Genomic DNA, 14,344 nt, shown 5'->3' with positions numbered 1-14,344 from the left:
GAGGCGGTGCTCCCGCCAATCCGCCCCCTCCCGCCCTCCGCGGCGGGGCGGTGCCTGCCCCTTTAAGGCGGCGCGTTCCCGCGCGGCGCAGGGCTGGGGGGCGGGGCTTGGCGGCGGCGCGCGGCGGGCGCTTCACCTGCAGCCCAGAGCGGGCGCCGAGCGGTGGCGGCGGCGGGAGGGACCCCCTGGCCCCGGCACTGCGCGGCGCGGGGCGGCCAGCCGCTCCGCCACGGCTCCAGCCCCAGCCCGGCGGGCGGGCGCCGCCGGGGCCATGAGGACCGGCTCGCGGGTGCTGCTGGTGCTGCTCCTTCCCGTCTGGGGCTCGGCGGCGGTAAGTGGGGTGCCCCGGCGGGTGGCGGGAGGACGGACGAGCGAACAGCACCTCCGCGCCCCGCGGAGGTTCCGCTGCCGCTCCGCGCCCGCCGCCTGCGGACACGGCAGCTGCGGAAACTTAGCGGTCTGGGCGCGGAGCCGGTCCGCGCGGGCGGGCGGGGTGGGTGAGTGTGCGGGAGCGGAACGGCGCCCCCGCAGCTCCCTGCCGCCCGCACCGTTTCTCCCCTTTTCTGTCGTTATCGCAGTTCTTAATTAGTATTATTTTAGCGCTGTCGTTCGCGGGGAATCTGGTGCCTCAGCCGTGCCGGCGAAACTTGCCCTCCGTGATGCGCGTCGCCAGATAAACTTCGGGGGTAGAAGCGCGTCCCGGCGGCGGTGCCGCTCAGCCCGCGGAGCCCTGCGCGCCCCAGCGCGGTCGCGCAGCGCTGCCTGCTCCGTGGGAGCCGTCCCTTGTTTGCTGGCGCCGTGGCGGTGCCTTTAACTTTTTATTTTTACAAGCCCGTAAACTCAGCGAGTGGGCCCGAACCGAGCTGGGGGGTAACGGTCTGAAAAGTTTGGGTTTTTTAGGGTTCCCCCCCTCAAATTAAGGGATTTCTGCAGAACATCGGCGAATGCCTGAACGCGTGGCTGCAGTGTTACAGTGCGAGCGGGGCGGCTGCTGTATTTCGGGTTGGACTGGCTGCAGGAACAAGAGCCGCTTATTTTTCTGCCTGGATCCCCCTGTGCCAAGTTGAATCTGTGAAGATGTCCCGAGTCTGAGCCCTCGGGAGGCTGGTGGGTGTGCAGGTGTCGCCCCGATGTGCTCTCATCTAGCGAGCGCCGTTGCAATAATTGGGTGATTTCAGATTCAAAGCCTGTTACCTTCAGTCAGAGCCTTTGAAACGTTTCCTAATGGCAATGTCTTGCCAGCGACGGTCAGACTCCACAGAGCCGCTGCTTCCTTGCGCTGCCCGTGCAGTCGCTGGCATCCGTCTCCCCGGCGTGATTTTTAGCAGAGTGCGTTGGCTTGCTTTCTGCTTACTAAGCTCATCCAAAAGGACCCTTCGCTCCTCTTCCCTTCTCTTTCTCTCTGTAATGCAGCATTGTCTGTGCCCAGGAGTGTTTCGGGAGGCCCGGGGGAGCTGCGCTCCCCTCCCCGGGGGAGGCAGGTGCACGCCTCGAGTTGCACTTTCTCAGGGAAGTGACTCTCCTGGTCCCCTGGCTTCAGCCTGTGCTGCTGGGACTGGAGGCACAGCCTGCATCGCTAAGCGATGCTCTGGCTAGCCCTGCCAACGGTCTGGGAGTGTTAGAAATCCCTTGCCACCAGCACTTGTTTGTGCATAAATCACCTGGTACTTGTTAGGCATAAATCACTGGCTTGTGTGCTTTCAGTGGGTTGGCTGGAGCTGGGGTCTGGGACCCTTCTTGCTGGGGAGTGTGTACCCCATCCCAGGGAGCCTGGGCTACCACGACCTGACTAACCAGTCCCTGTGGCAGGGGCTGGTTCCCTGCTGTGTGGTCCAAAGTTGCAGGAGAGCAGCTCAGTGTTTAGCTGGATGTCTCCCGCTGGATCCTGGCAGGTTGTGCGTGGGGCTGTGCTAATGTGTTAACATTTTTGGTTGGGTGTCCCCTCCATCCCTCCCCGCTGCTGGGGCAAGTGGAGGGTCCCCGAGGCAGCAGCAGGCAGAGCCTTGGAGCTTGCTGCAGGGCAAAGGGGGAGGAAGGGGACTTTGGCTGGCCACAAGCTCCTGAGGCTGCTGCGAGCTGGGATGTTTCTCCTCCTTCAGTCCCGGGGCTTGCCCAGTTTCTCAATAGCAGAACTCAGTGATTTGGATGTTGCAGCATCAGGCCTTTGCGTGGCTCCAGTGCGAGCACAGCTCGCCTTGATGAATTGTTGCTCTTTGTTTCCTCCCCTCTTCTGACAGTGCCCAGTATCCCAGCTTTCCTACAAACAAAGCTCTCTATTGTAGTCAGGCAACTACATTCTGGCCCATCTTATTTTTGCAGCTACAGTATGGATCTGCTCCAACAGATAGGCACTTTGGCAAAAGCAGTTTCTACTTGCACGCTGCTTTACTGTTCAGGTTCGCCTGTGCCTAAACACCCAGTCGTTGGGTGCAAAACATTTTCCCAAATGACAGAAGTCATGGTGTATGTTTTCCTTGTTTTGTTTTTGCAGGCACACAATGGGGATCTTACAGTTAGACCCACATGCAAGCCTGGCTTTTCAGGAGAAGACTACACAGCATTTGTCTCCCAAAACATCATGGAAGGGCAGAAGTTACTCAAAGGTAAGTGGAATAAAAAGTTTAATAGATGCTGTAATAACTGTATTTTTGGGAGGTGAAAGGAGACTTAAAGATGCTGGTTTGATGGTGAAATTGTCTGCAGAATTATGTTTGTAGGAGGATGAAACACTAAGTGGTTTACCTGAGCGCAGTTTTGAATACAGATGAATCATTCGGAGTCCGCGTGCTGCCTGCTTCAGGTGGATTGTTTGCCTGTAGTATGCGAGGTCATCACTTCACTTTTAAGTCTCCCCCTCCCACCCCGTCTGAAGGAACTCTACATTTGATATTTTAGAAAGTATTTTTATGTATGAAATTCAAAGATCCTTAAATTATCTCTGCTTTGAAATGCACGATAAAGCAGACGTTGTTGTTGGAAATGTGGTAAACAAGCCTACAGACATTCTGTTCACAAATGTGGCATTCATTTTCGTTACTGCCCCACTGACAACACGAAAACACAGGCAAAAGGAAACCACCAATTAGCTTTATGGTAATCGCAGGATTATAACCACTTTTGTGATTGTAAACTCTAAGACATCTTTGTCATCCAAATAACAATAGATTATCCTGTGTATTGATCTGTCTCCCTTTCAAGTTAAAAATAATTAAACTTCATATTTGCATGATGCAGAAAATCATTGTTTTACTCCAAGAGAATTTTTGAAGATCAAAATCTGCCCCCCCACCTGGCACCCCCCTTGAGTTAAATCGCTTACCATTGGTGGATGGTACAGCAGCTCTAAAACCAGAGTACATTGGGGAGCACATCAGGACTTGATACTCTACTCAAGGGTTTATAAACCCTTTGCTACTTTCTCCTGAGTACGTTTACTCACATGCATGTCTCTCTGCCAGAAAGCTGGGATTTCTGTCTTCCTCCAGAGCAAACACCTGCTCCGTTACTTGATTTTTCTCGAAAGAGAAGGAGAGTTGTCAGTATTCTTTCCGGCTTCAGCAGAATCCAGGACTGGATGTTTTTTCTCTACATGAGTTGGCAATCAGTTTTGTTTCTGAGCCCGGTTGTCTTAGTTTTGCTGTTCAGGAATTCTCCTGACTGGCCTGGCATCATTTAGTACACATTGGGGAGTTTATTTTTAGTTTGAAAAATAACCAAATAGGGATTTGACATAGACAAACCCAAGAATATAGCAACACATGAAGAAACCAAGTAACAATTGTTTACATATTTAGTAGCAATTTTTCCCAATCCTATACAATGTAACGCTTCACAGGTCAGTCTGTAAACTCAGTAGATTTCATGCTTTTTCGCTTTGTAAATTATTTGGTAAACAATGACCTCCAAATACTAGAAAATCATGTCATTAATACACTTGCTCAGATGAGTGTTTTTTGCAGTTTAGTGCTTGATAAATTGTGCTGCCTGTTTATGTAGGTGGACGAAAGGGATGGAGCAGAAGGTCTGTTCAGAGGAGTTAGCTGGCAATGACTTTGAAGACAGCATAGTGGCTGTCATTTCGTTTCAGTTGCAACTGAGTATTTTTAAATATGAAATTATATTTAGATAGGCTGTCAAGTTGATTTGGATGAACATATATTTCTATTTAATTTTATCCTTTAGGGGCCAATTGTAGTTTTATATTAGTCAAGGCAAACCTGCCTCTGATTTAGGGCTGAACTGGCCCTCAGGTTATTACTTATGCACGCAGCACTTGTGAGATTCATGTCCTGATAACATTGTCAAGAGATATGTGATTTTGTAAGCATTTTGTCAACTGAAGGAGAAAGGAAAAAAAAAAAGTGCAAATGCTGTGTTTGCTAATAAGTAAACTATTGTCTTTACACCTTTTGATCTACAGTCAAGTACATGCTGCTGTTTGTCATAGGAAACAAATATATCTAATTAATTTGTTCAATAATGGGGGAGAAAATCTGCTGCATGAAATTCTTCTTCATGCTTGTGTTGTTCTTTATATATACTCTAGCATGTAAAATTGGTAGTTTTCCAGTTTAGGTTTAATTTTACTTCCTAACACTTGATATGTCTGAAGCATAAAATGTTTATCTCTTTCTTCCATCTGGGTGAAGTATTGTACAGTAGTTCAGACCAAAAATGGGTTCAGATTGCTTACATTATCGTGTTTGATAGATTGACATATGTACTGTTTCACACCATCTTACCACGCAAAGCTTTGCTGCCAGCTACCACCATCTTATTCATCAGCATTCAGTAATTCATCTTCAGGCCAAATGGGACTGCTTGTGTGAAAAAAGTAGGTAGGAATTCACCTCTCAGTGCTTTCATGGAATTGGGGGGAAAAAATGTATATGTAGTTCCCATTGCTCTCAGGGGATTGCAGTGGGCAAATATAAAGTCTATGTTGCATAATCCTCACTTTGTCCTTAGGAAGGAGATGTGAAGGGCCTGGGACAGTTGATACTGCCTGAAGGGTTGTTCATCAGAAATCAGGTAGCATGTAGACCTCAGCATCTTGGTGAACTTCAGCCAACGTTGGAATGGATGCTACATGGTTAGGGAATAAACTATGTGGCGATAAACCCGGCGTTTCTCTCAAGCTTTATAATATCCAGCTCTCAAATGTATGCAGTGTTATGAATGTGTCAAAATGAAAGTGTTTATAGTATTCTAGGTTTGAATCAAGTTAAACAGATAATGACTGCTTATAATTGACTTATTCCAATGGAAATAGCGTAGCCTTAATTTGACAACAAGAGCTTTTACAGAGTCATTGTTTTATTACAAGTATGCCGTAAGCTATTAACTACTACTTTGTGGTTCATCTTATTTGCCTGAGTCAGCTCTCTAACATCCTCAAAATATACAGATTCTAGCAGGAGCTATTTGTTACACAGTAATTAACTTGTTTATGATAAATGGATGGGAGAAATGTCACGGCATTTTGTTTTATGTATAAATGAAAAGCATTTGCATTCTAAAAATTCCATGTTAATTAGACTTAAAATAGTTTTCCCCAGTAGTGCCACAAATACCACGTATTACCCATCACAGCCAACATTGTAGCCTGATGATGGGGTATTAGCTGAGTTGATTTGTAGAGCCAATGCCTGCCTTAGAAATGCAGTCCCTGCATCTCTTAATAAAAGTTAGTGGGGTGTAATCCGTTATATTTTTTGGTCTTTGTTTTTGTTTGCACGATAATAAACTTGGTCTTGGTTACTGATGCATGATAATGTTTAAAATCGGATCGTTAACTTTTTTGTCTTTAGCCTAAGGAAAAATCTCAAAGCCTGCAGTATGGCAGAGGACAGTTACGGCACGGGTATCTTTTTCTCTTTGTTAATTATTAATGTTAACTTAAAATGAGGAGAACATTGGCCCTGAGGGGTGGGGAGCAATGACATGCAGTACTGCACTGAAGACAGTTCAGGACTGACTCAGGGGATTTGATCCCAGAGTGTTAACTCAGGTATATGGGAATGATGATGGCTAGGGGCCTCTTAGGGAAGGAGAGAAATAAGGAGTAGGATGCTAAAAGCGATGGGCAATATGATCTAAGGGGGGCTGATACTCTTGATATTGGGTTTATTCCCTTTCCATTTTTGTAAGGTTTTTGAAGACTGTAATTAAAAAAAAAAAAACCAAAAAAAAAACCCAACCAAAAAAAAAAAAAAAAAAAAAAACAAACAAAAAAAACAAAAAAAAAACAAACCATTTTTCAAAATGAGAAATTCAAGTTTTGTTGGCATGCTGTGAGACCGTGGCAACTGGGAGTGGGTGGACTGACACCGCGGTGTTAAATGCATTATTTTTCCAGCCTAGTACCATCACAGTTAGAGCTGGTCACCTCTCAGAAATACAGCTAAGCAACATAACTCGTAGCTTTCCCTGCAATCAGGAGACAACGTAAGCAGTTGAGACGTACAGCCCCTTTTTTTGTTTTTCTATGTGTCTCTTCATCTGCAGTGATTCATGTTTCTGTTGCCCATCTGAAATAGTGCCTGTACTGATGTAGCAGGATAACTTCACTTGTGTAGGCAGTTACGTTTGGGTAGAGGCGTGTGGAAGCACAGTTTATTTTCATACGGGGAGATGAATAAACTGTGCCAGCATGTTCTGCTTTAAGCAAGTGTCTGAAACCAAAGGTAGCCAAGCTTCATGCAAATATATAAAAATGTAACTGCTTCCACACTAGGATTTTTACTAGCATTATTTTTGATTAAAAACAAATAAATAAAATACATAAAGACTTTACTGAAATACCTGTTTTTTTATAAGAATTCAGTGTGGAGGCCATCCCTTGCAAGTTTTTTAGAGGTAGGATGTTCTTCATGGCCAAAGCCTTTTGTTCTCCACCCTGAGGTTTCAAAACCTCCATCCTATTCAGCCCTCATCACCTTCAATAGCAAAACTTAGGAAGGTTGCAAAAAGAAAGTATAGAACAGGTAGACCAAAAAAACCCAACACTCCAAATCTTCATGGATAGTGTAGAAGGAAACATTAAATTAAGAAAAAAAGGGAGGGGGGAGGGAGAACCTGAGCAAGCCTTTGCAAACTATGTTTGAGTCTGGTTACTAGTAATTCATGTGGTAGTAACTGTAGGGATATATACTGTACCTCCTTTTGTGGGGGTAAATATACCGTATTCTTGTGGCTAAGGTAATATAGGAAATTGAATGTGGAGTGTGTTTGTGAAATGTACTAACAGCTCTACTTGAAAATGATCATAGAGCCCCAAAATACTACTGCAGACATGAAATTTGGCCCATGTGAAAGTTTGAGACAGATGCTTCAGGTGGAATACTGACAGCTTTGCTTAGTGCCCAGAGGGAAGGAGCACAGCCCTGGGCTAACCAACAGTAACCTAGCAAGCCAGCATGTCTCTGCAGTGTTGTGTGGCCCTGACACGTGGATTGGCTAATGGAGACATTCTGTCTGTCTATACGTCTGGCTTCCCGCTTTTCATGGGTCTAGAGTCTGAAAAATATGCAGGTACCCGGCTGCTGTGCATTTTGGTAGGAGCTTGGTTCCTAAAGGCTTCTGCAGGTCAAGGTCGGCCTTTGAAGCGTGCGGGGAGGATGCTCCATCCCTAAGGCATCCTGCCTGCGGTGCCGCCTGTGCACCCCGTCCTGCCTCCATCCTCTGAGTGCCCCTTGGTGTGTCATACGGGTGATTTTCGGAAGTGAATAAATGGTGGGATTTGTTCTGGTGTTTGGTGGGACTTTTGAGAACCTCTTGAAGGTTGATTGGTCCCCGTAGCAGCGTGGAAGCTCTGCTGCAGCCTGCTGAAATACCCGGTGCCTTCTCTGAGCTGCTCTGAGTTTAGAAGACAGACTTTTCCATTCATGCTTTCATTATTTTGTGGTCTGTGATTCTGCATGAAAAGCAGTTACTGAAGTTATCGTACACATAATTAGCTCCACAGTTCCCTAATAAAATCTGAAAGTAGGCGAAAGTCCACCGGGAACCCAGAACTCTTTCCCTAACCTTTCTTAATTCCTTTCTTGGAGGAAAAAGAAGCGACAGACATCAGCTTTCTATGTTAAGCTTGTACATGCTCCAGTGAAGCTGCCTCTCAGAAAACACTTCTCCCATTCCATAGGACAACTTCTTTTAAAAGCAGTTCCTCTTGACGGGCATGTTGCAAATCAAACCCATAATTTCAATCGTGAGTTTCAGTGGAGACCCCAGAAAGCTGCTGCAGATTGGGGAACTGCTGATGCATATTTATTTTTAATGTTATTCTTCAGATCTAACTTCTGACACAAAAATGATGTTTAAGATGATGTTTTTATCTAAAAAAAATGGCAGTTAATGAGACTGGAGTAGTCAATAACACTCTGTAGAGTTAATCCCCTTACACTGTTTAATATTGCTTTCTAGATCAGAGCTTTGAACCAAATTCCTCAAACCCAAGTAAAATTACTTTTTTCTGCATTCTAGGGAGCTAACTGATTTTTATCTGAATAAATCTGCTTCTCCAACAACAAACTCAGAGCTTCTCCTTTTTTTCAGGAATTTGTCTGTTAAAGAATTGCACTGCTTCAAATTAGGCACTCTAAAAAAAATATTAAGGAAGAAAATGAAACAACAGTTTCTATTGAATAATTTATTCATGTCTCTATTTATGCTTAGGCTTTTAGGAAATAAGCCATGTCTGGAACAGTATCAGTTTGTTGTTTATTGTGAAATACCTGTTGTTTTGAACTCCAAACTGATAATGTTAGGTCTTTTAAGGTTAGAAAATGTTAATTTTGAAGTCACTTCTGTGTTCAGAAGCTGACTGTTGCTGACAGAGCTCCTGAGCTCTGATCTCTGATCTCACAGAGCAGATGCTGAAAGCCTTCTGGAAATTCCGTTTTTTCACGTGGTAAATGAAAATTATTTATTCTAGCAGTGAAATATTTTCTTGCTTAATTTTCCTTGACCTAATGCCAGTTCTCATTGCCTGGTTTCATTGATATTTATGTGCAAGCCTCCTTCTGCCTTAATTTCTATGCTGGAAGTGAGTGTAATGTTTTTCTAGGGGTAGCTTATTTCATTGCAAACTAAAGCTGGTGAAGTACTTAGTTTGACAGTAGCATGGGCCATGTGCATAGCTCATAGAATATTTTAGTAATAGAGATAATACTTAAAAGTCTTATTTGAAGGACCAGAAGAGATTAAAACTACAGAGGATGGGATTTCATTGAAAATCTGCTTCTTAATATTTTTTTTGTATAATAGAATGAATTTGAGTAACATAGAGAAAGAAGGGAGTTTCTGCTCCATTTGAGGTTACCGGTATATTCAGAATTAGTGCCATTCCTGTATAAACCCTACTTTTTTATTTTTTAGACAAATGGAAATAGTAAGAACTAAGACCAGAAAGCAATATCTGAAAAATAAAGACCAATGTTTGCCTCTGGGAACTCCAGTTCTGAATGGTTTGTCGAGGGTTTTGCGATGACCCTCTGCCAGTGACTAGAGACCAATTTCTCCAGGACCCTGATCTTGAGCACTGCAGTAGGAATTTATGGTGGCTTGATGGACTTGATCTGTATCCGTTCTTGTATATGTAAACCTTTTGTGCACTAGCCAAAGGTTCTGAAGAGCATTTGGCTTCACATTCAGTTTTTCTTTTGGTGCTTAAATGATCTCCCAATGTTGCATTTTTGGGTAAAGCTCAGAAGTGTCCTTGGCCAGCCATGCCATCAGAGGGTTTTCTTACTGCTAAAGTATGCTGTGGTGTATTGGTTTTGATATTGTGTTTAAATATTTATTTATTAGTATTTCTGAAAGGAGATGCTGAGAGAGCTGGGATTGTTTAGCCTGGAGAAGAGAAGTCTCAGGGGGATATTTCATCATCATGTATAAATACCTCACAGGAGGGTGTAGAGACGATGGAGCCAGACTCTTCTCAGTGATGTGCAGAGAAAGGGCAAGAGGAAATGGGCACAAACTGAAATGCAGGAAATTCCACTTAAACGTGGGAGGACACTTTTGCTGTGAGGGTTGTCAGACACTGGAAGAGGTTGCTCAGAGAGGTCATGGAGTCTCCATTCTTGGAGATACTCAAAACCCAACTGGACACAGTCTTGGAGCCTGCTCTGGCTGACCCTGTGCTGAGTAGGGGCTTGGACGAGATGCTCTGGAGGCTGTGCTGTGTCCTGTGAAACACTTCACAGGTGAATATGTGAAAAGGTAGAGTGATGAGCTGAGCTTTTCTGCAAATACAGATCAAATAGCTTTATATAAAAACATTGCAACAGCCTGCAAAAAATGATCCTTACAGGGAAATTGTGTTCCTGTAACTTCTTGGAAGCATAAACTCTAAAGAGAGAATAATTGAAACACCAGGGGCCAGCATTCTGCTGTTTGCTTCCATTAATGTCCAGACTTAACTTAGGCATGGTTTGTCTCCTGGCATAAGGAAATGTTACACTTAAATTCAAAAAGCTCTTGGTTTCCTCTTTATTTTTAGTGGAATAAAAAGAGAACATATGGAGTTTCTGTTTTCCCAAAATATTTGTCATTAGTACTGGCTGCTTCGCTTCTTTCAGCAGAATCTTTCCCAAGCGAGTTTTCTGCAACATAAAAAATAGTTGGGTTGAAGAAGACTTCTTTTTGCCACAGGCTTTATGATTTTTCTTCCTTATGTTCATTGTCCCTAATTTTTTTATTAATTTTGAATTGCGGTTGCACAGAGGGAGAGAGAAGTGGCAAATGTTCTGGCATATGGGCTGCACTGTCATTGGAAACAGCAACTTTCAGCTGCTCTTGCTGCCCTGTGCCTCATGACCCCGGGCTCCAGCGTCTCTCTTTGCCAGCCTGTTTAGATTCCTGCTTTCTGCTCCTTTCCAATACAAAATTTTAATTATTTTTTGCTTTGCCCTCGCTACTTCCCTGCCACTGTTCCTCACCACTTGCCAGCGTTTTGTAATAAGAGAGCCAGTGGCAGTAATTCAGCACTCTGCTAGTTATGCTGTGCAATAGCTGCTGCTCGGAGGGGTCACATAAGCTCCAGCCTGTTAACATTAGCATGGTAATAGCAGCCACTATGTGGAATGCACAGTGGGAATGTTGGAAGCTCCTCCAAGGACCCTGAAGATATATATGGGCCACCCATGAAGAAGGAAAAAAAAATGCCCATTCTGCTTTGAAACGAGCCAATCTGTGCGTTTCATTGATACCCGGAAGCACTGCAATCATTAAGGCTATTACTGTGCCTATTATAAATCACAGTTTTGTAGCAGCTCATAGATTAGTCACAAAAATTACTTTTAGTCTAAAATTTTGTTATACTGAGTTTGTCTAGTAGCAATTCCAATCCTTATTAAACAAAATTGTCTTTAAAATGATTATGAATATAGCAATTATCCAAAGATAAATAGTCAAGATTACAAAAATTGTTCCATACAAAGCTATGTATCGGCTCGCGCTGTTGGGTTGTGTCTAGAGAATCATAAAAGCCAGGTCAGTGGAACAAACACTTGTTACTTTGCCACCATGTAGCAGGAAAAGCATATTGGGATTCTTGGTATGTGAAGCAAAAACATCAAGAAACAAGTCTGTGAAGATCTTGGAAAATAAAGAAATGCATCTGGAAAAGTGCAAATCAGAACTAGTTTAAAGCATAAAATTTAATAACCTGTTTGTTGCTGATATAGTCAGTGGTGATTAATAGATAACTCTGCCCTGAGTGTTTGATGTCTGCCCTGTAGTTGCTTCTGGCCATACAGCTTTTTTGAGAAGTCTCACTGCTTTCACCGAGAGCTGTCTGTGATATTACCTGGACCTGCTTGTGCTCGTTACCATCTGTTCCTTGGTGTTTCATGGACTCATAGTAAAATCGGGCTGGAGGAACTCAAGAGGATGTCTAATGCATGCTCTTTCCTCAAGGCATGAGCAGCTCCTCTGTAATAGGTTTGTCCCCGGTGTGGTCTTGAAGATCCAGTCGGAGGGACCACAGCCAATATATTATATTGCTTCCTTTTCTTTCCGTTGTGTTTAAGCTGAAGCTCTCTTGGTGCAATTTAAACCTGTTGCTATTTGTCTTATTTGTCATAGACACAGAGAACAGGAGAACAGTTGTTGCTTTTTTTCCCCCCACAACACGCTTGAAAATATCTTTTTTTTTCAGCTTCTCTAGACTGAACTACTCATCTGTTCCCTCTCATGTGTCGTGCCTGGGCTCCCTTCTTGAGTCCTCATCTTTGCTGCTAGCTTGGTGCCCCAAGTTGATGGGAGTATGCCAGCCAAGTCTCGCAGTGCTGAACAGACATGGAGGATTACTTTGCCTGTTTTGCAGGCAATGCTCCAGTTGATTTATCTAATGTGGTGATGGCTTTTTTTTCTTAACAGTATGACACTGTTGACTCATGTTCAGCTTGTGATCCAGTATAACCTCCCACGTCGTTTTTTGAAGAACTGCTACCTACCCAGTCTTTTTCTATATGTGTAGTTGATTAATCCTCCTGAATTGGGTTACCTTGCTCCTCTTCTATTGAATTACATCTTTTTTTTTTTTTAAATTATTGGCCTGATCTGACTTGTTAGGATAGTTTGGGATTCTAATCTTGATCTCCAACAGAGTTGCAGTTGCATCCTGCTTTGGTACCATTTGCAGATGTAACAAACACATGCTGCATTCCTTTATCTCTTCTGTTAATAAAAGCATTGAACAAAACCAGTTCAGAACAGACTGTTGCAGAGCCCATGTGATAGAGCCTTCTGCTTTGACTATGAACCATTAAAACTTACGCTCTGGCTAAAGTTATTGAAATAACTGAAATTTAAATAGTGGCTTGCAATGTCTTGGCGTTGTCTGTCTGGGTTCTGTAGGAACACAAGTCCGAATGTCTCAATTTGTCAGTACTTTTCCTGGCTTTTATGAGAGTTACAGTTTGAATTTTCACCCTTTAGAAACATTCCAGGTTAAAAGCCTAGGATAGGTTCATGCAAGTTAAATAAAATGCTGTTGCGGGCAGAGGAGAAGGACTGCTTCAGTTTTCTGTCCAGTATTGGACACACTGAATTTGTAGGGTTTTTAACTGCCCCAGCTCAGCTGCTGGCCAGCACCAGAGGTCTGTTCCCAGGCTCCAGGACATGCTCTTCAGGCTGGCCTCCCCCAAGGTTCTCGTGAGGTCTGCTCAATAGAGGACATTTTTACTGAAGGAGTTGTTACTAATCCCAACATGAGCTGAAAGAACAGGATTAAATTAAAGCTAAAGCAGTAAATGAGAGTGTTGTACCTGTATGCGGAGTACAGACTCTTTTATATAGTCTGTTTTCTCTGTAGTGATGGTTGGGGATTTTGACCTTTGCTGTGTCCCGTTTCCCATCCTTTTATCTGTCTGGTCTTGTAATGTGTTGAGGGCAAGGTGTTTGCTCTACACAAAACAGTTATTGTACTGCCTGTTTTTGTCATATCTGTGTTATTCATAGAGCTTATGAGAAGGCCTAGCCCACACTTAAATATTTTACTGCTTAGTGGCTCTGTTTAATTTTGCCTGTCATGCCTGTGTGTTTTTGGTGACTGAAGAAAGCCAGCTGCGTGCGATCTGTGTTAGAGGAAGAGACTCCCTCTGCTGATAAGATCTGATTCTGGAGCATCTCACTTCGGGGGGAAAAAGAGAGTAGGGCTAGTGGATTTCCAGATGGAAAATTATTTATGAGTGTTTTCCCCTCGGTGAAAGTGCTTCCCTGGGGAATGAGAAAAAAGTCATCTTTTCAGGTCCTGTATGCCTTGCTACTTGTGCTTCAGGAGCCTAATTATTGCTGGCTGGTTGCTTAGCTCCCTTGAAAACAGCAGCTTTACACAACTACACATGAAAGGCAACTGTTCTGCTCCTCTCCAGAAGCTTTAAATATTTTTATTTTGTGCCTGAATTACTTGGATGAATTATACTTTCATTTGTTTATCTTTTTATGGGCTTCTGAACATTTTTCAATTGATTCAATGCTCTCTTTTGCCTTTTGACCCTCTGTAAAGGATAAAGAAATGTGGGTAAATGGCATTAAAAAAACCAAAAAGGATTTTTTCATGTTGTGTGGGTTTTTTCTTTCCTGTGGAGAGAAGGGACAGGTTGAGGATGAAGAAAAATATGTATGGCTGTGCGGACAAAGGAGAAAGTATGGATCATGGCAAGATTTGGTGTGATGAAATCTTCAAGGATGCTAACTATCAAAAATGTTTGGATTGCACCCAAAGATTTCCCTGTACTGTGTTCCAACTGCAAGGAGAGACCCTCATCAGGAGAAGTTTAATGATCTCTAGATTGCTAATCTCTAGATGCTTGTTCAAATAACTGAATAGTAGATT

The 14,344-nt window shown here is 43.6% G+C and overlaps 1 protein-coding gene across 1 annotated transcript in view; it reads left to right on the top strand.

The window, feature by feature from the left end:
- The first annotated feature begins 271 nt into the window (after positions 1 to 271).
- Positions 272 to 14,344, top strand: part of CDH4 (cadherin 4) — a 447,706-nt gene continuing 433,633 nt past the window's right edge. Inside the window, exons 1-2 of the mRNA XM_068416116.1 lie at positions 272 to 331; positions 2,492 to 2,603. Coding sequence (XP_068272217.1) covers positions 272 to 331; positions 2,492 to 2,603 — 172 coding nt within the window. The remainder of the gene's footprint in view (positions 332 to 2,491; positions 2,604 to 14,344) is intronic.

Source organism: Nyctibius grandis, chromosome 19, assembly GCF_013368605.1.
Source record: "Nyctibius grandis isolate bNycGra1 chromosome 19, bNycGra1.pri, whole genome shotgun sequence".
Lineage (NCBI taxonomy): Eukaryota > Metazoa > Chordata > Aves > Nyctibiiformes > Nyctibiidae > Nyctibius > Nyctibius grandis.
Note: the sequence above shows the minus strand (reverse complement) of the source record. Positions and strands in the feature narration are given on the sequence as shown.